Source organism: Etheostoma spectabile, unplaced genomic scaffold (genome assembly GCF_008692095.1).
Source record: "Etheostoma spectabile isolate EspeVRDwgs_2016 unplaced genomic scaffold, UIUC_Espe_1.0 scaffold00004397, whole genome shotgun sequence".
NCBI lineage: Eukaryota > Metazoa > Chordata > Actinopteri > Perciformes > Percidae > Etheostoma > Etheostoma spectabile.
Window position 1 is genome coordinate 199,714 of NW_022603144.1, and position 21,782 is coordinate 221,495.

The 21,782-nt window shown below is 43.6% G+C and overlaps 1 protein-coding gene and 1 long non-coding RNA gene across 9 annotated transcripts in view; one reads left to right on the forward strand and one right to left on the reverse strand.

The window, feature by feature from the left end:
- The window catches only part of LOC116677117 (gastrula zinc finger protein XlCGF57.1), a 53,066-nt gene extending 33,017 nt beyond the window's left edge, over positions 1-20,049 (forward strand). The window contains exons 3-6 of one of the 8 annotated variants that reach the window (XM_032507800.1): positions 2,250-2,797; positions 2,882-2,942; positions 10,316-10,676; positions 18,253-20,049. In XM_032507800.1, coding sequence (XP_032363691.1) covers positions 2,250-2,797; positions 2,882-2,942; positions 10,316-10,676; positions 18,253-18,815 — 1,533 coding nt within the window. In that variant the 3' untranslated portion in view covers positions 18,816-20,049. Of the gene's footprint in view, positions 1-2,249; positions 5,229-10,315; positions 11,615-18,252 lie in introns of those variants that run through there. The other 7 variants (XM_032507801.1, XM_032507803.1, XM_032507799.1 and 4 more) reach the window with 7 other exon arrangements.
- Positions 11,387-19,902, reverse strand: LOC116677124 (uncharacterized). The gene is made up of 3 exons (XR_004328933.1): positions 19,824-19,902; positions 16,140-16,148; positions 11,387-11,408 (listed from the first exon to the last, which is right to left on the reverse strand). It is a non-coding gene; the product is annotated as an uncharacterized LOC116677124 (long non-coding RNA).
- Positions 20,050-21,782: the final 1,733 nt, after the last annotated feature.

The window sequence follows — 21,782 nt, forward strand, 5'->3', positions numbered from 1 at the left end:
ATAATAAATCATTTTTGACTACTGGGGTGATTTTGTAGGGGAGCAATCTACATAGAAAATAAAAATGAAGAAGGAACTTTTCTAATGGGAACCATTCTTTGATTGAGTTTAGCTGTGACTGGAGTGATTTTGGAGACGGACATTAGGTAGATAAACACACTGGTTGGCTGACATGACACTATCAGAGATGGCAAAAGTACTCACTTCCTGTACTTAAGAACAAGTACAGATACTTGTGTACCTGGACCCCCAGACCCTGCTTCATGTAGTTCTACAGGAACAAAGGGTCAGTTTCAGCAAATATGACAGACCTTTAGTTTTATAAGTCTTACTTACTGCACCTTTGCCATAAAAACACCAAATGAATTCAAATCTTGCATTAAACATACCATAGGGTTAGGCTAAAACTCTTCCAGTCTTTTATTTTGTTTAGGTTTTTATATTACTGATTTTCTTAGGAAATCTGGGACTTCCAGGCTTTTATTTTGAAGCTCAGCAGCTGATCTCCACCGGAAGTTGTAGTCCTGACCGCGGCTAACTTCCCCCTGTGACCAAGATGGCGTCTCTCAGAAAGCAGTGTTAGCAGAGGGTCTTTGTTGTGTTAGAAAGAGGTAAAATGTGTAAAGTCCAGATGCTGAGAGCGTTGGTGGAGCAGCGACTAACTGCGGCTGCTGAAGAGATATTTGGGCTGTTTGAAAGAACGATAGCAGAGTACGAGGAGGAACTTTGTCGTTCAAAAGAGGAGAACGAGCGACAACGGGAACTACTGGACGCTGTTTTCAACCCTCAGCTCCGGGTCCACAGAGCAGGTTAGTCCATTAAACCTTCAGCTGGTCTTTCTCTCCTTCCTGGGCTCTCTTCTCTCAGCGACGATATGACGATAGGACGGATGGAAATAAGCATTTATTCAGAACATCTGTTGGAATCTTCGCTCTTTAACAGGCCGTCGCCACCCACCAGACTCCATGTAAATAATCACTACTTTTAGCATCGTAAAACACACTTCATTCAAAGTGGACAGAAACTAAATAAAACTACCAAAAGCCGTCTTGGTTCATCTTTCCACTGTTCCAACAATCACCACTCTGGTCTGGTTGGAATAAACTCTTAATTCACCTATTTACATGTGGAGATATGCTGCTCTATACACGCTAAAAGTAGTGATTATTTACATGGAGTCTGGTGGAGATATGCTGCTCTATACACGCTAAAAGTAGTGATTATTTACATGGAGTCTGGTGGAGATATGCTGCTCTATACAAGCTAAAAGTAGTGATTATTTACATGGAGTCTGGTGGAGATATGCTGCTCTATACAAGCTAAAAGTAGTGATTATTTACATGGAGTCTGGTGGAGATATGCTGCTCTATACACGCTAAAAGTAGTGATTATTTACATGGAGTCTGGTGGAGATATGCTGTTCTATACATGCTAAAAGTAGTGATTATTAACATGGAGTCTGGTGGAGATATACTGCTCTATACACGCTAAAAGTAGTGATTATTTACATGGAGTCTGGTGGCTTCACGGAGACAGCTAAAGTTTAAGTTAGCTGCCCTACAGCTTGTCAGAGTTAGCTTCAACCTTGACCTTCTTACAGCTGTATTCTTATTAACGTGACAAGTTGCAAGAAACAGGTTGCGTATTAATCAATTAAAATAGTAGTTTGGCTTAGGTGTCAATGCCGTTAGTATTGTGGCTAACACTGTTGTTACTTAGTTTACTAGTTTATGACAAATTGTTTTTGGCTGTGCTTTCTAACATGATGGCATTGTGCTAACTGAGCACCGTTAGCCTTTGCAACAGATCCGCTTCACTACACTGTTAGATAATGTTTTCTTACAGGGTTCTCTGCTGATTTGTGTTTGTGGATGTGTACTTGTGGCCACAAATGCAATGCGCCGTGACGTACAGGTCCCCTTCAAGGCCAGGCCAATGTTGGAAGCCCCTCTAGTGGACAGAACATGTAACAACAACTACACGCTTATAGTGCCATTGAAATTCAAAAGCCTGAGTAGTGTAGTACATATTTATAACAGGCTGCATTTGAGCATTTAATATTTAAATGCTATTTGAATATAATAAAAAAAATTGAAATGGTATTCTATAGGAAAACTGACAGCTCTACCATGCCAATAGTTAGCTAAAAGTACTGATTAAACAGTTGCTGTACTTGATTCTGTTTTCTGTTTCCTGTTTCCTGTGTGTTTTATGTGTTTCCTGCAGATTTCGTTCCCCCTGAGCAGCAGGAGTGTAGCTCCAGTGTGGACCAGGAGGAGCCAGAGGCCCCCCCACACATTAAAGAGGAGCAGGAGGAACCGTGGAGCAGTCACGAGGGAGAGCAGCTTCAAGGGCTGGAGGAGGCTGTGAAGATTGAAGATGATGAAGTGGAAGCTCAGTCCTCACAACTTCATCAGAGACAAACTCAACACATGGAAACAGAAGCTGATGGAGAGGTCTGTGGAGGACCAGAACCAGGCAGGAACTCATATCCACTTTTACTACCAGTGACTGGAGACCAGACTGGAGACTCTTCGGAACCTGGGGCTGGTGACAGTGCTGATTGGAAGGAGACCAGAGAACCTCAGTCAGCTTCAAACTCTCTGAAACATGATTCAAGATGTAAGAAAACGTTCAGCTGCTCTGAGTGTGGGAGAAGATTTGGCCAAAAGGCACATCTGAAGAGACACATGAGTACTCACACAGGAGAAAAGCCTTTCACATGCTCAGTCTGTAAGAAATCCTTTACACAGAATGGAGATTTACAGAAACATATGAGAGTCCACACAGGAGAAAAGCCATTTAGCTGCTCTGAGTGTGGTAAAGCTTTTACTGAAAGTGGAACCATGAAGAGACACATGGTTACTCACACAGGAGAAAGACGTTTCACCTGCTCAGTCTGTAAGAAATCTTTTACACAGAGTGGAAGTTTACGGTCACACATGGCTGTAGTCCACACCGGAGAGAAAAGATTTCGCTGCAGTGTTTGTGACAACAGATTCATCCGGAGTTCTGATGTCAAAACACATAAATGCGTTGGTCATATGGAAACAGAAGCTGATGGAGAGGACTGTGGAGGACCAGAACTAGCCAGGAATTTAGTCTTCATCAATCACCAAAATCCATCTCACACCCAACCGTTCTGGAGTCTCTGGAGCTAATTCCCGACTCTCCACTCAGCCCCTGGGAAACAAGACACAAGATCTCCGCTGGTCTGGAGGAGCTGCAGCATTTGTGCTTGAACTGCAGACTCTAGCTAGCCTACTGCACATTTACATATCTTCACCGCTAATCACTCTCCTGTCTGTCTCTTGATAGTCTTGACTATAAAATCTTGTAAAATACTGTCTTGCAGGCCTACGAGCTGGTCCCTGAACTTACCTCGCCTAAATCTACACAGAGTGACCAAGGCACAAATTTCATGTCCAAACTGTTGGCACAGGTAATGAGAGAGCTAAAAGTTAAACCTGTAACATCCAGTCCTTACCACCCAGAATCCAAAGGCACACCTGAGAGGTTCCACCAAATATTAAAGTCCGTAAAAACTGAGCATAATACTCTGGATTATGTCTATTCTTATTATTTGCCGCATGTGAAACTCCCCAGGAGTCTTTGGGTTTCAGTCCTTTGGATTTGGTCTTCGTCAAACTGTGCGTGGTCCCCTTCGGCACCTTAAAGAAAAGTGGTTGTTAGAGTCACCAAAAACTGAGCATAATGTGCTGGATTATGCCAGTTCTTTGCGTGAACGACTCATCTATGTGTGTCAGTTGGCCCGTGATAACTTTGCACAAAATCAAACTAAAATGAAGCGGTGTTATGGCAAAAAGTCTGTCCTCTGTGTGTTCTAACAGGGTGAAAAGGTTTTGGTGCTGCTTCCGTTGCTTGGATCTAGCTTGCAGTCTCGGTTTGAGAAATTCAGAAGTACTGAGTAACATGGAGGGTCTTTGTCCCATCTGTCTGACTTGGCCCGTGTAGATATTGTTGATTTGCTTGAGGATAACTTATTGCTTTTCTCTGACCATCCTAGTGAAACGTCTGTCCTGTAGCATAACATTGAGGTTCAGGGCCACAACCCCATTAAGCAACATGCATATGGCCTAAATCTGGCAAAAAGGGCTATGATGCTGCAGGAGGTGAATTATCTGGTTGAGCATGGATCCCGGTACAAGTGCGTGGAGCTCAACCTGTGTTTTGGTTCCAAAACCCGACATCACCCCTCGTTTTTGTAATTATTACAAAAAGTAAATTCAGTAACCAAAAATCCGATTCATTTCTGCTCCCCAGAATGGAGGATTGCATAGATTGTGTAGGCTTTGCCAAATATATGACGAAGCTGGACCTGTTACAATGTTACTGGCAAGTTCTGTTAACACCACTGTCCTCAGAGATATCAGCTTTCAACCCTTTCCTCCAGTATGCAGTTATGCCATTTGGGCTGCGTAACGCGACCGCTACTTTACAACTTTTAATGCGTATCGTGTTATCTGGCGTCGTAAATTGCGAAGCTCAATTAGATGATGTAGTTGCTTACTCCTCCACCTGGTCCGACCATCTCCACACATTGGCCCTCATCTTCAGCCGTCTCTGCAAGGTATTCCTCGCACTTATGAGCAACTCTAACGAGCGGCTTATCCTGCAGAACTTTAATCTGCAGATTCACCACAAGAAGGGTAATGAAAAGATGAAAGCAGACTCTTTGTCCAGGTGTTCCTCAGACCTGTAGGAATGAAACCTTTTTTAGGGGTGCGTTTAATTCTTGGGTGTGGGGGTGTTATGACTGTAGTCATATTTGTTTCTTTGGTTTGCTGTGTGTGCTCTGTGGTTTTTCTCTTGTTTTCAAATTCATATGCAAATAGGTGTGTGCCATAGCCGGGAGACAATTGGTGGAAATGTTTCATAACTGAACCTGTGATTGGCTGCAGCTGGGGAACCACCTGACATGTAAGGAGCCAAGATGGCGGCCGTCTGAGGGCAGCAAGCATTCCTCATCCCCCAACTGGTCTCACTACTTCAACCTTGTTTTAGATTAGGTACCGTTTCTTTTGAGCAGTACGGGTGGACTACTACGTGTGTTAATCTTGTTTTCTCCTGTTTATTCAGTTAGGGAGGTAAGTCTTTTGTGATTATTTTTGCCATTTGTTTGTTAGGTCATATTCTTATCTCCTAGACAGGATTGTTTGTTATTTTGGTGGTAGGCCACCCTGAAGCCTTGAAAAATGTACCTTTACATTTTTGTTTAATGTAAAATAAATCAGTTTTTCTGATATTCAAACGTTAATTGTTTCTGACTTGGAAGACAGGGAAGGTGGGGCCTTTTAACGTTGTGTCCTAGGCACCCCTAGACTGGGGCGTAACAAACTAAATGTAATGATTTTATGTAGTGCTTTTCTAGTCTTAACGCTTTTACATAGTACAGGAACCGTAGGACCACCTAGGACACTTTGACATGGGACTGCAGGGCCAGGGATTGAACCACCAACCTTCTGATTGGCAGACTCTACCTCTGAGCTACAGCTGCCCTATATGCAGACATTGCTTAGGTTTAGCTGTAGTGTAACCAATGACCTTGATGAGTATAACTGTCTCCAAGATAATCTATTGCTAGCTATAGCCATACCCACGGCTAATCGCTCTGTTACAACTTCCTCTTCTTCTTTTCTTGATTAATCGCGGTTGCAAAGAACTTTTTGTTTTTTGAAATCTTTGACAGACATGGATTTACAGTAAACTACATCTACTGTATGTCTGAGTATACAATCACACACTAAAACGCCAGGAGGTTGAATTGAATTGTAAATCCATGTCTGTAGTAACCGAGCGATCAGCTGGGGATAGGAAGTAAGTGAAAATAGAAAATGGATTTCCTGCAGAAAATGCGTGTGAATGCTGAAAGGTGAAAAACTAAACTGGATGGCTGTCTGAAATGTAAAAAAAGGAGGTGAAGTAGTTTGAATACTTGGAAAAGTAGGTGGGTCAAAGTAGACCAAAAATGCAATCAGCTGTATTAGATATTTATAAAAAGTTAGAATCAGTAGACAACTTAAAAATGCATGAAAAGCAGCTGAAGCAGTACAAACCGTCAGGTCGGGCCCTGGAGTTTCATAATTCACAACTATATCAAAATATTGTATTTTAAACCTTAGTATATAACTCTCCAATAGCGCACTGTTCTCTAGAGTCTTGTTATTGTGCTGTATTTATGTAGCGCTTTTCTAGTCTTAATAACTACTCAAAGCGCTTTTACATCTACAGGAAACATTCACCATTCACACACATTCATACACTGTGGCCGAGGCTGCCGTACAAGGTGCCACCTGCTCATCAGATAAACACGCACACACATTCACACTCCGATGCACAGCACCGGGGGCAACTCGGGGTTCAGTGTCTTGCCCAAGGACACTTCGACGTGGGACTGCAGGGCCAGGGATTGAACCACCAACCTTCCGATTGGCAGAAAACCGCTCTACCACTGAGCCACAGCCGCCCAGTGTACTATAGTAAAATCATTTTGAGTAATATTTCTGGATGTAATATGATTATATTGTAACTAATGTGATCATTTGCTCGTCCACCCACTGATATAACAGCTTACATTACACACTGACAGCAGCTCTGAACACTTGTAGCGTACCTCCACAGACCCTTCTGTGTCTACCCCCCAACCAATCAGAGGTCCTCTCCCATTCCCTTTGACAGCCAGGTGCATTAATACCTTGGCGCATGGCTGTTATGATGAATGCACCCTAATTTTAAATTTTCTACATAGGGACGCGCAGCAGCACACACACATGTAGAAAATTAAAAATAAAAACATTAGGGTGCATCCATCATAGCAGCGATGCTCCAAGATACAGATGTGCTTGGCTGTTAAAGGGAATGGGAGAGGACCTCTGATTGGCTGTTAAGGGAATGGAGAGGACCTCTGATTGGCTGTTAAAGGGAATGGGAGAGGACCTCTGATTGGCTGTTAAAGGGAATGGGAGAGGACCTCTGATTGGCTGTTAAAGGGAATGGGAGAGGACCTCTGATTGGTTGATTGCATGTTACACCCAAAACACCCCTCTGATTAATGAAGACACTAGGCTCGTTGGAGATGAGCCAGGTCTGCGCAGAATCGATCACCGGCGATCGGCGCCCGTTGCATGCTGGGTAGATTTGTGTCCGACTTGATCCCGACTTGCTCTGACGTCATGCACACGTGGGCAACGGAAATCTCACGAGAGCAAGGCGGACGCAGGTCTGAGACCAGGGGGGCGCAGTTGCTTTTCCCCGACTGCAAGAGCCAGGCGGACCCAGAGCATGCTGGGAAACGCCGGCTTCTCAGCTGATTTAACAGCTGATTGGTTTACAACATGATGACGTTTTATATAAACTTTTTATTGTTTTTGAATCGGAGGGATTTTAACTCTATTTGTCTGATTTAAAGACTTATTCTGTCCAGAACACATGTTGAGGCTGATAGAGACGTTTAGAGTCAGAGAGACTAGATCTGATCAGATCACGGATCATCTCCAGTGTGTTGTTGATTAAAATCAGCAACAGGTCTCATGTAGAGGTCTTTGCCAGCTACTCTGTCATAATTAAAACAACTGGAGACTGTGTACCAGCTGGTATGTGGGTCTGATTATATTTTATTAAATCGGAATCGCATCACAGTGTTTTCATCACTTCCTGTCCAGCCTAAAGGAGCTGGACTCGGCTGGAAACTGTCCCCTTTTAAAAAAAAACTACCTTCACCTTTAGTAGTTTTTTTTCAGAGCTCTGAAAATACAATAAAATGGCTTTCTAGAAGCCTGAAACACTTCCGGACTTTTAATTTTGAAGCTCATCAACTGGAACATTTCCGGACTTTTATTTTGAAGCTCAGCAGCTGATCTCCACCGGAAGCTGTAGTCCTGACTGCGGCTAACTTCCCCCTGTGACCAAGATGGCGTCTCTCAGAAAGCAGTGTTAGCAGAGGGTCTTTGTTGTGTTAGAAAGAGGTAAAATGTGTAAAGTCCAGATGCTGAGAGCGTTGGTGGAGCAGCGACTAACTGCGGCTGCTGAAGAGATATTTGGGCTGTTTGAAAGAACGATAGCAGAGTACGAGGAGGAACTTTGTCGTTCAAAAGAGGAGAACGAGCGACAACGGGAACTACTGGACGCTGTTTTCAACCCTCTGCTCCGGGTCCACAGAGCAGGTTAGTCCATTAAACCTTCAGCTGGTCTTTCTCTCCTTCCTGGGCTCTCTTCTCTCAGCGACGATATGACGATAGGACGGATGGAAATAAGCATTTATTCATAACATCTTAATTCACCCATTTACATGTGGAGATATGCTGCTCTATACACGCTAAAAGTAGTGATTATTTACATGGAGTCTGGTGGAGATATGCTGTTCTATACACGCTAAAAGTAGTGATTATTTACATGGAGTCTGGTGGAGATATGCTGCTCTATATACGCTAAAAGTAGTGATTATTTACATGGAGTCTGGTGGAGATATGCTGCTCTATACACGCTAAAAGTAGTGATTATTTACATGGAGTCTGGTGGAGATATGCTGCTCTATATACGCTAAAAGTAGTGATTATTTACATGGAGTCTGGTGGAGATATGCTGCTCTATACACGCTAAAAGTAGTGATTATTTACATGGAGTCTGGTGGAGATATGCTGCTCTATACACGCTAAAAGTAGTGATTATTTACATGGAGTCTGGTGGAGATATGCTGCTCTATACACGCTAAAAGTAGTGATTATTTACATGGAGTCTGGTGGAGATATGCTGCTCTATACACGCTAAAAGTAGTGATTATTTACATGGAGTCTGGTGGAGATATGCTGCTCTATACACGCTAAAAGTAGTGATTATTTACATGGAGTCTGGTGGAGATATGCTGCTCTATATACGCTAAAAGTAGTGATTATTTACATGGAGTCTGGTGGGTTTCGTGAGGGTGATTTTGGGGCTGTTTTCAACCCTCACCTCCGGGTCCACAGAGCAGGTTAGTCCATTAAACCTTCAGCTGGTCTTTCTCTCCTTCCTGGGCTCTCTTCTCTCAGCAACGATATGACGATAGGACGGATGGAAATAAGCATTTATTCATAACATCTGTTGGAATCTCTGCAGGTGTGGTCCCTCCACTTCTTCTTCTTCACTTCCTCTCTCTGTTTAACCTTTAAACACTGTTCGTTGCCCCCCCCTCCCTTAATTTTCTATTAACTATCAGTTTAACTGCTCTTATTTTAACAGATATACCAAAAAACCGAACCCTGTGTGAGTGTATGTGTGCGCGCTTGCGCAAACATTGGTGGTTCACATGCACAAGCAGCAACATGAAGTGTGTGTGTGTGTGTGTGTGTGTGTGTGTGTGTGTGTGTGTGTGTGTGTGTGTGTGTGTGTGTGTGTGTGTGTGTGTGAGTGAGAAAGAGAGTTTGTACAAATTAGAATTATAGAAATTTTAGTATGGAGATGTTTTTCACCTCCTCGATGTTATTGATACTCTTTCCCATTCATTTTATATGGCGGTCATCTTTGACTGTAAACAATAAAAGCCTGAGTAGTGTAGTAAATATTTATAACAGGCTGCATTTGAGCGTTTAATATTCAAATATTATTAGAATATTTAAAAAAATAACTAATTCAATTTAAATGGTATTATATAGGATGACTGGCAACTCTACCATTCACTATATGCTGGATCCTCGTCGTTAAAATTGTTAGCTAAAAGTTATAAATATATTTTTGAAATAGTTAGCTAAAGTACTAATTAAACAGTTATCTGTACTTTATTCTGTTTCTTGTTTCCTGAATGTTTTAAATGTTTCTTGCAGATTTGGTTCCTCCTGAGCAGCAGGAGTATAGCTCCAGTGTGGACCAGGAGGAGCCAGAGGCCCCCCCACACATTAAAGAGGAGCAGGAGGAACTGTGGAGCAGTCAGGAGGGAGAGCAGCTTCAAGGGCTGGAGGAGGCTGATATCACCAAGTTCCCATTCACTCCTGTCCCTGTGAAGAGTGAAGATGATGAAGAGGAAGCTCAGTCATCACAGCTTCATCAGAGACAAACTCAACACATGGAAACAGAAGCTGATGGAGAGGACTGTGGAGGACCAGAACCAGCCAGGAACTCACATCCACTTTTACAACCAGAGACTGAAGACCAGATTGGAGACTCTTCTGAACCTGAGACTGATTACAGTGCTGATTGGAAGGAGACCAGAGAACCTCAGTCCGCTTTAAACTCTCTGAAACATGATTCAAGATGTAAGAAAACATTCAGCTGCTCTGAGTGTGGGAAAAGATGTGGCGAAAGGGGACATCTGAAGAGACACATGAGAACTCACACAGGAGAGAGACCTTTTAGTTGTTCCGAGTGTCGTAAAGCTTTCTCTGATAGCGGAACCCTGAAGAGACACATGAGAACTCATACAGGTGAGAGACCTTTTAGCTGTTCTGAGTGTGGTAAAGCTTTCACTATAAAGGAAACCCTGAATAGACACATGGTTACTCACACAGGAGAAAAACCTTTCTCCTGCTCAGTCTGTAATAAATCTTTCACTCAGAGTGGAAGTTTACGGTCACACATGGTAGTCCACACCGGAGAGAAAAGATTCCGCTGCAGTGTTTGTGACGCCAGATTTACCCGGAGTTCTCATGTCAAAAGACATAAATGCGTTGGTCCGATGGAAACAGGAGCTGATAGAGAGGACTGTGGAGGACCAGAACCAGCCCTGAATTTAGTTTTTATTTAGTCTCAGTTACTATATGTTGTTACTTTCTATTTTGAAACCTAAATAGTATCTCTAAAATCCATCTGACACCTAACCGTGCTGGAGTCTCCGGAGAGTTAATCCCTGTCACTCCACTCAGCAGCCGGGAAACAAGACAAGACATCAGCGCTGGTCTGGAGGAGCTGCAGCATTTGTGCTCAAACTGCAGACTCTAGCTAGCCAACTGCACATTTACATATCTTCACCGCTAATCGCTCTCCTCTGATCCGATCGCTGTCTCCTGTCGCTCCCATCTCATCTCCCATTGAGGCGGCTGAATAACGTAGGGAAGTATTGTCAGCTTGCAGTTTTTTGTGCCCGGTTGACCATATGGTTTATCTGGCCCAGCCCCCAGCCCCTCCTCCACAGACTCAAAGTTCACAGCCAGGCTGAGACCGGAGCATCCACAGCAATGCTGCCAGACGTTTGTCTCACAGTGTTATGACTGTGGTCATATATCTTTCTTTGGTTTGCTGTGTGTGCCCTATGTATTTTCTCTTGTTTTCAATTTCATATGCAAATAGGTGTGTGCCATAGCCAGGAGATAAATCTTTAATGCCCAAACCCGTGATTGGCTGCAGCTGGGGAACCACCTGATGTTTAAGGAGCCAAGATAGCGGCTGTCTCAGGGCAGCAGGCATTCCTCATCCTCCTCCTCATCCTCATCCTCATCCTACTCAACCGGCTTGTTTTAGATTAGGTACCGTTTCTTTTGAGCAGTAAGGGTGGGCTGCTTGTTTTTTTCCTGTTTATTTAGTTAGGGAGGCAAGTCTTTTGTCATTATGTTTGTTAGGTCATATTCTCATCTCCTAGACAGGTTTGTTTGTTATTTTGGTGGTAGGCCACCGCAAAGCCTTGAATAATGTACATGTGTGTTAGTGTGTGTATAGTGTATAAGTGTGTATATATATATATATATATATAATATATATATATATATATCTATATATATATATATATATATATATTTTTTTTTTTGGTATTTTTTTTTTGTTTAATGTAAAATAAATCAGTTATTCTGATATTCAAACGTTTGTTTGTGACTACTTGGAAGGCGGGGAAGGTGGGGCCTTTTCACGTTGTGTCCTAGGCACCCCTAGACTGGGGCGTAGCAGACTAAATGTAAGTGTATTGTTTTTACATAGTGCTTTTACATAAGTTAAATCAGCATGTCTGTGTTGTCTTCAGATATCTCATCTTCATGACATTCAGGTTACATGTGAGGCCACTGTGTTGTTTTTTTCACACAAGTAAAAACCACAGGTACACAATATACTCTAGTGTTGTGTATAACGTGCATGGTAATGCAATATCTTGGATGCTTTATGTACCTTGTACTTCGACTGCGCAACCTTACATTTCACATGTATGAAAAGTCACGTTCCTCTCAGCGTTTCCATTATTAAATATAATCGGTAGCCAGTGTCGCAGGTGCTGGAGTCGCCGGGGCCCAAGCGTCGTCCACGGGAGTCACTGAATCCTCTTTGTTGAAAAGGAATCTTGAATTGAAAGATCAGTTACGTGTTAACCCTCATGTTGCATTTGTGTAATTTCAGGCTGTACTAAAAATGTTTTCCTCACACCTGTTTGTAGACCTAATCATTCCTTGTCGTCCCATCTAGCTCTCGCTGGATCATCCGCATCAGACACAAAAAGTCTTCACCTCCTCAGCTGATCACGGTGGTTTTGCTGCTTTCCATAGTGAATAATTAAGTGTGACTAGTGGAGAGAGTAGCTATAATCTCACGGTGTCTGGTTAAAGGTTTTTGCTTCAGGCACTCTTATCTGCTGATGACACAGTGAATAGTGACGATTCTCTCCGACCAACCAGCAGTCTGCAGGTTTTCACGTATCCTTTTGGTATTGCCTCAGCTCGCTTGGAACCTCGACTAAAGGTAGTACTAAAAAAAGTCCCTGGTAGCAGGTACCAGGGACTTTTTTTGTAATGGAAAACCCCAAAAGGCAAGTCAAGTCGAGTAGATCCCATACACTGGAAAAACACCACGTGTACAACTCTTTAGAACCACGCTCCCGGTGCACGGACCCTTTTTTGCCGTCAAACTAGTAGAAGTCCATTTGTACACGCTCTAAATGCACCTCAAGTAGACCTGAATCCATGGGTAAGTTGGGTTTAAAAATAAATACATTTAAAACTAAAGCAAAGAGAAGCAATCTACCTTTAATAGTTTTTCAGAGCTCTGAAAATGCAACAAAATGATTGTCTTTCTTCAGACGTCTTATTTAAATCACTTCCGGACTTTTATTTTTGAAGCTCATCAACTGTAACCCTAACGGGCTTTTATTTTGAAGCCCAGCTAATGATCTCCACCGGAAGCTGTAGTCCTGACTGCTGCTAACTTCCCCCTGTGACCAAGATGGCGTCTCTCAGAAAGCAGTGTTAGCAGAGGGTCTTTGTTGTGTCAGAAAGAGGTAAAATGTGTAAAGTCCAGATGCTGAGAGCGTTGGTGGAGCAGCGACTAACTGCGGCTGCTGAAGAGATATTTGGGCTGTTTGAAAGAACGATAGCAGAGTACGAGGAGGAACTTTGTCGTTCAAAAGAGGAGAACGAGCGACAACGGGAACTACTGGACGCTGTTTTCAACCCTCAGCTCCGGGTCCACAGAGCAGGTTAGTCCATTAAACCTTCAGCTGGTCTTTCTCTCCTTCCTGGGCTCTCTTCTCTCAGCGACGATATGACGATAGAACGGATGGAAATAAGCTTTTATTCATAGTGAGAGTGCGTGTACATACCTTACGTTAAAAAAAACTACAACACCCACCAGATCTAGCTAGACCAGAAACAAAACAACAGGCACGCTGCACACACGTGCCAGCCCAAGAGCAGTAACGTCTGGATGGAAAGTTTCCTTTTTAAAAGTTTCCAAATGTTCCATTGAAGTGATCTGTGTGTTTGGAGCTATCATCGCAGCACGACCAGTATGAAATACCCCCCACCCGATGACCCTAGTACACAGCTGATGCTGATCTCCTACATCAGGAGGCTATATGCTGGGGGGGGGAGGTCTTGAACACTACAGTAGGCTATATGCTGCGGGTGGGGGGGGTCTTGAAACATCAATAGACCAAATGCTGGGGCGGGTCTTGAACACTACAGTAGGCTATATGATGGGGGGGGGGGGGCGGGTCTTGAAATCTACAGTAGGCTATATGATGGGACGGGTCTTACACACTACAGTAGGCTATATGCTGAGGGGGTCTTGAACACTACAGTAGGCAATATCATGGGGGGGGGGGGTCTTGAGCACTACAGTAGGCTATATGGGGGGGCGGGTCTTGAACACTACAGTAGGCTATATGATGGGGCAGCGGGTCTTGAACACTACAGTAGGCTATATGATGGGGAGGCGGGTCTGAACACTACAGTAGGCTATATGATGGGGCGGGTCTGGAACACTACAGTAGGCTATATGGGGGGCGGGTCTTGAACACTACAGTAGGCTATATGATGGGGGGGCGGGTCTTGAACACTACAGTAGGCTATGATGGGGCGGGTCTTGAACACTACAGTAGGCCATATGATGGGGGGGCGGGTCTTGAACACTACAGTAGGCTATATGATGGGGCGGCGGGTCTTGAACACTACAGTAGGCTATATGTTGGGCCGGCGGGTCTTGAACACTACAGTAGCTATATGATGGGGCGGGTCTTGAACACTACAGTAGGCAATATGGGGGGCGGGTCTTGAACACTACAGTAGGCTGTATGATGGGGCGGGTCTTACACACTACAGTAGGCTATATGCTGGGGGGGTCTTGAACACTGCAGTAGGCAATATGATGGGGGGGCGGGTCTTGAACACTACAGTAGGCTATATGATGGGGGCGGGTCTTAAACACTACAGTAGGCTATATGATGGGGGGGCGGGTCTTAAACACTACAGTAGGCTATATGATGGGGGGGCGGGTCTTGAACACTACAGTAGGCTATATGATGGGGCGGGTTTGAACACTACAGTAGGCTATATGCTGGGGGTCTTTAACACTACAGTAGGCTATATGATGGGGCGGCAGGTCTTGAACACTACAGTAGGCTATATGGGGGGGGCGGCGGGTCTTGAACACTACAGCAGGCTATATGATGGGGGGCGGTCTTGAACACTACAGTAGGCTATATGATGGGGGTGCGGGTCTTGAACACTACAGTAGGCTATATGATGGAGGGGCGGGTCTTACACTACAGTAGGCTATATGATGGGGCGGCAGGTCTTGAACACTACAGTAGGCTATATGGGGGGCGGCAGGTCTTGAACACTACAGCAGGCTATATGCTGGGGGGGGTCTTTAACACTACAGTAGGCTATATGATGGGGCGGCAGGTCTTGAACACTACAGTAGGCTATATGGGGGGGCGGGTCTTGAACACTACAGCAGGCTATATGATGATGTTGTTTTCAATAATAAAAAAACCGTTGACAAAGCGAGTCAATCCACTTTTCCATGTTGATAAGAGCATTAAAATGAGAAATGGGATTAACAGAAATCAAGGGACATGTAAAATAGATAAACATGTGACAATAATTGCGAGTTAACTACATTAATGCACCGTAATGGGAAAATTCCATTCAAGCATGATTTCACATTTCCTTCCACAACAGCAATTAATCACATTAAACATTTTAATGGTTTGACAACACCACAATGAATATTATGTGTTCATATGCCTTTGTGTTTGACTCCTTTTATGGGGACGTTTACCATCTGTCTAAGGACTGCAGATGAAAAATAGCCTATGACCAATTGACAGAAATGTTCATTTGTATGCACTGTCCCTGTAATAAATACATTAATTTTTTTTCTAAATCTAATAAAATGCCATGTTTAAGGTACAGAGGGCTGAGTGTTGCTAAAGTAACCAACAAGACTCAGGATGCTGCAGATGGTGGTTTTATATAAAAATAGCTGGTGGATTTATGACAAAAAATCATTTTAATAATGATAATAATTCTGACCGGGTACAAGTCTGACAGGGTGCTAGCGGCCGAAATGGGTTTCCTCAGGAGGGGGCTGGCGTCTCCCTTAGAGATGGGGTGAGAAGCTCAGTCATCCAAGAGGAGCTCGGAGTAGAGCCGCTGCTCCTTCACGATGAAAGGAGCCAGTTGAGGTGGTTCGGTCATCTGGTGAGGATGCCTCCTGGGGGCCTCCTTAGGGAGGTGGTCCAGGCACATCCTGCTGGGAGGAGGCCTCGGGGAAGACCAAGGACTAGGTTGAGGGGCGTCCAGCTGGGAGTAGGCCTTAGGGAAGATCTAAGACAAGGTGGAGGGACGTCCAGCTGGGAGTAGGCCTTAGGGAAGACCCAGGACTAGGTGGAGGGATGTTCAGCTGGGAGGAGGCCTCGGGGCAGACCCAGGACTAGGTGGAGGGATTACATCTCCAACCTGGCCTGGGAACGCCTCGGGATTCCCCAGTCGGAGCTGTTTAATGTAGCTCGGGACTGAGCAGCCCCGCCCGCTGCAGAGAGCTGAAAGGATTGGAACAGCCGAAGCTTCAGCGACATCAGAGTGAAAAATCATGGGCGGTCTTCCGCTGTACTTTTTGTTGGTAAATGGAGATGTTTGTGTCACACACGTCTTAAACAAGGAAACTAATGGTGACGTATGTGTGACGTCAACCTGTTCTTACACCCGCTTGGTCATTGGCTCTCAGTCACATGCTGCTACAGAGTCTGGCACGTGGGACTGATGGGATTGGTTGAAGTTGCTGCAGGAATCTCCGGTTATTGGTTGCAGTGATTGGTCAAAATTACAAGTTGCACCAAAGTCACAGTGACTGGTAGAATTTGTGTGAATTTGCACGATTGCGACATTGCGAAATCACTGCACTGCTTAATGTGCTGGGCACTGGTTCCTCTCCTGTGCATGGTCCTTCCAACCATGGGAAAGGATTTTTGATGTTCTGCACATTGTGGTTTTTGTCCGGCTGCTGAACTTGAGTTGACTGACTCCACCTGCTTCTCAGAAAGTAGCTGTTGATGCAAGAACCCTGTTGCCCTTTTTTAAACACCCTATCCTGCCCTGAGGTATCTTTAAACCGGTGGTGGAGGTAACCTTTGCCCAGCCACATATGCAGCTCTGGAGCTTGTGCCCTTCTGCGAACGTTGCTGCCTCCGGTATGCTCCGCATCATACAAAGAGTGGGTTCAAACCATGCACTAGGGCTGTTGGAACAAATTACGAAAGTCAAATATAATTCAAATGGTGAAATAAATCAATACTATTTGAATGCTAAAATTACTATTTAAATGGGATTTTTTTTATTTTTATAAATAGGATGGCTAATGTTAGCTAATTTCCCTCTTCATATATCTGAAGAACAATAAGTTACGGAAGTGAGAAACACAAGGCATTGTGATCTAACGTTGGGTACCGAGTAACGTTAGTGGTGCAGGGATTGACAGGCTCGTTCTGGGTTCCTAACTGCGTTGCGAGTTATAGGAGCCTAGCTGGGAGCTTCATGGAGACAGCTAAAGTTTAAGTTAGCTGCCCTACAGCTTGTGAGGGTTAGCTTCTACTTCATATATTACCTTCTTACAGCTGTATTCTCAGTAATGTGACAATCTGCAAGAAACGTGTTGCTTTTAAATCACTCACATAGTAGTTTAACTTAGTTATCAATGCCGTTGCATCGAGGCTAACACTATTGTTACTTACTAGTTTATGACAAATTGTTTTCGGCTGTGCTTTCTAACATGATGACATTGTGCTAACCGAGCACCGTTAGCCTTTACAACAGATCCACTTCACTACACTTGTTAGATTTTTTTTTTTCTCCGCTGATTTGTGTTTGCGGATGTGTACTCGTGGTGGAAAACAATGTAAACAGAGAGCGGCATGCAGGAAATAAAATGTGCCATGATGTACAGGTCCCCTTCAAGGCCTGGCCAATGTTGGAAGTCCATCTAGTGGACAGAACATGTAACAACAACTACACGCTTATAGTGGCATTGAAAATCAAAAACTTGAGTAGTGTAGTACATATTTATAACAGGCTGCATTTGAGGATTTCAAATGTGCATGTTTTTTGAATATTAAAAATGTAACAAATTAAATTTGAATGGTATTATATTGGAAAATGGACAGCTCTACCATGCACTATTTGCTGGATCCCCGTCGTTAAAATTGTTAGATAAAAGTAATAAATATACTAATATATATATAATAAATATTAGCTAAAAGTACTGATTTAACAGTTGTCTGTACTCGATTCTCATTCCTGTTTTATGTGTTTCCTGCAGATTTTGTTCCCCCTAAGCAGCAGGAGTGTAGCTCCAGTGTGGACCAGGAGGAGCCAGAGGCCCCCCCACACATTAAAGAGGAGCAGGAGGAACTGTGGAGCAGTCAGGAGGGAGAGCAGCTTCAAGGGCTGGAGGAGGCTGAGATCACCAAGGTCCCATTCACTCCTGTCCCTGTGAAGAGTGAAGATGATGAAGAGGAAGCTCCGTCCTCACAGCTTCATCAAAGACTGACTCAACACATGGAAACAGAAGCTGATGGAGAGGACTGTGGAGGACCAGAACCAGCCAGGAGCTCAAATCCACTTTTAAAACCAGAGACAGAAGACCAGACTGGAGACTCTTCTGAACCTAAGACTGATGACAGTGCTGATTGGAAGGAGACCAGAGAACCTCAGTCAGCTTTAAACTCTCTGAAACATGATTCAAGATGTAAGAAAAGATTCAGCTGCTCTGAGTGTGGGAGGAGATTTGGCTTCAAGACAACTCTTAAAAGGCACATGAGAACTCACACAGGAGAGAAGCCATTCACCTGCTCAGTCTGTAGGAAATCTTTTACAGTGAGAGCAACTTTAAATAAACATATGAGAGTCCACACAGGAGAGAAACCTTTTAGCTGCTCTGAGTGTCGTACAGCTTTTGCTGAAAGTGGAACCCTGAAGAGACACATGAGAACTCACACAGGAGAGAGACCTTTTAGCTGCTCTGTCTGTAAGAAATCTTATACACGGAGAGGACATTTAAAGAAACATATGAGAGTCCACACAGGAGAGAAGCCTTTTAGCTGCTCTAATGTGATAAAACTTTCACTGTAAAGGAAACCCTGAAGAGACACATGAAAACTCAGGAGAGAGACCTTTGACCGGATCAGTCTGTAAGAAATCTTTTACAATGAGTGGAGATTTACGGTCACACATGGCCGTAGTCCACACAGGAGAGAAAAGATTGAGCTGCAGTGCAGTATCCAGTGGGTACTAAAGATCCTTTCAGCGGTGGAGCCGTCATGTACCGCTGGACCTTGTTGGGGATTTATAATGTTATATGTACCTAAACATTGTGTGTAATTTGCATTATACATTTAAGCTAAAAGGCAAACGCATTATTTCAACATAAATGAAGACATGTTGGTCATGTATTAAGTTGTTTTGCAATACTCTGTTCTATAACATAAGATGTTCTGGAACATTACTTTTGAATCCAGCTCTCCTAAATGTGTCGGAAGGAGAATTGATGGTTTTGTGACACATCCTGTGTCGGGTTGTAGATCTTCTTTACAGCCCAACTAAAAGGGCAGCAGGTCATGTTATTTTTTGCTCTGCAAGTCCTGAAAGGGTCATAAACTTTCAGTCACATTCCAACTGAAAGATAACGAATAAGCACACAAACACATCACATCACTCTGACCTGGAGACCCCACCCTTACTGAATAAGACCAGGGGAGCCAGACACAGGAAGGGGAGAGCTGTGATAGCTTGATTCAGGTAACTTTGTCTCTAGGATATCCTATATAATAAAAAGGATTAACACATCAACATCTGAGATTATGACTACTAATTGACTGAACCCTGAGACCGGAGCAGGATTTAGCTCCAACAATTTCCACTGTAGCTTCCATATTGATGAAAATAAATCGATATGAACAAACTGACTGTTACTGTAGAGGCTGCTACAAACCAAACACAACTTTTTTTATGCTTTGAGCTACAATTCAGACTCAAAATGAGGCGAGGCCAGATGTACTGGCAGCACCTGACTAGTCTCCGTGTGGTGGGGGGGCTGCGAACCACTCAGCTGATTTAGTCAGAAAACGAAGCAGTTGCCACCGGCCACAGTTCTGCTTTGTTTAATCTTGTTTTAGATTAGGTACCGTTTCTTTACAGCAGTAAGGGTGGACTACTACGTGTGTTAATCTTGTTTTCTCCTGTTTATTCAGTTAGGGAGGTAAGTCTTTTGTGATTATTTTTGCCATTTGTTTGTTAGGTCATATTCTATCTCCTAGACAGGATTGTTTGTTATTTTGGTGGTAGACCACCCTGAAGCCTTGAATAATGTACCTATATCATTATATATTTATTTAATGTGAAATAAATCAGTTATTCTGCTATTCAAACGTTAATTGTTTGTGACTGCTTGGCAGGCGGGGAAGGTGGGGCCTTTTCATGTTGTGTCCTAGATACCCCTAGACTGGGTAGTAACAAACTAAATGTAAGTGTATTGTTTTTATATAGTGCTTTTCTTCTTTTACTTGTTTTACATAGTACAGGAACCATTCACACACTGTGGCCAAGGCTGCTGTACAAGGTGCCACCTGCTCATGAGATAAACACTCACACGCAGTATCAGAGTCTTGTCCAAGGACACTTTGACATGGGACTGCAGGGCCAGGGATTGAACCACCAACCTTCTGATTGGCAGACTCTACCTCTGAGCTACAGCTGCCCTATATGCAGACATTGCTTAGGTTTAGCTGTAGTGTAACCAATGACCTTGAGAGTATAACTGTCTCCAAGATAATCTATTACTAGCTATATCCATATCCATGGATAATCGCTCTGTTACTACTTTCTCTTCTTCTTCTCATAATTAGTCGCGGATTGCAAAGAACTTTTTTTGTCTTTATTGACAGACATGGATTTACAGCAAGTAAACTACATCTTCTGCACGTCTGAGTCTATACAATCAAAATAAAATGCCAGGAGGTTGAAGTGAATTGTAAATCCATGTTTGTCGTAACTGAGTGATGGGTAAGTTGAGTCTAGATTTAAAAAAATAAATAAATAAAAGATGAAATAAACTAAAGGAAAGGGAACAATCTACCTTTAATAGTTTTTCCAGAGCTCTGAAAATACAACAAAATGATTGTCTTTCTTCAGACGTAATATTTTAATCATTTATCTTTCTAGAAGCCTAAACAGTTCCAGACTTTTAATTTTGAGCTCATCAACTGGAACATTTTTCGGACTTTTATTTTGGAGCTGCTGCAACTGATCTCCACCGGAAGCTGTAGTCCTACCTGCGGCTAACTCCCCTCTGTGACCAAGATGGCGTCTCTCAGAAAGCAGTGTTAGCAGAGGGTCTTTGTTGTGTTAGAAAGAGGTAAAATGTGTAAAGTCCAGATGCTGAGAGCGTTGTGGAGCAGCGACTACTGCGGCTGCTGAAGAGATATTTGGGCTTGTTTGAAAGAACGATAGCAGAGTACGAGGAGGAACTTTGTCGTTCAAAAGAGGAGAACGAGCGACAACGGGAACTACTGGACGCTGTTTTCACCCTCAGCTCCGGTCCACAGAGCAGTTAGTCCATTAAACTTCAGCTGGTCTTTCCTCCTTCCTGGGCTCTCTTCTCTCGCGACGATATGACGATAGGACGGATGGAAATAAGCATTTATTCAGAACATCTGTTGGAATCTTCGCTCGTGCAGGTGTTGTCCCTTGTTCCGGTTTAACGAGAGTCCATAGGCTCGTTCGAGGATGAGCCAGGTCTGCGCAGAATCGATCACCGGCGATCGCGCCCGTTGCATGCTGGGTAGTTGTGTCCGATCGACTTGGGGCGTTTCTCAATACCAAGTAAGCAAGAACGGACTTGTGTTCTTGGGGAGACCGTACTTGCTAGCTGTACCTGGAGACTGGACTCAGAGGTCAGAAGCAGACAACACCTGTTGACAGTTAGAGACGAAGCGTTCCTCCTGTTTTTGCGCACACCCCCAGAGCAAAGAGGGCGCTGCCACTTTATAGTTAGCTTTGATGTTGTATTCATATAAAACATGGACGGTCACCCTTCACAAC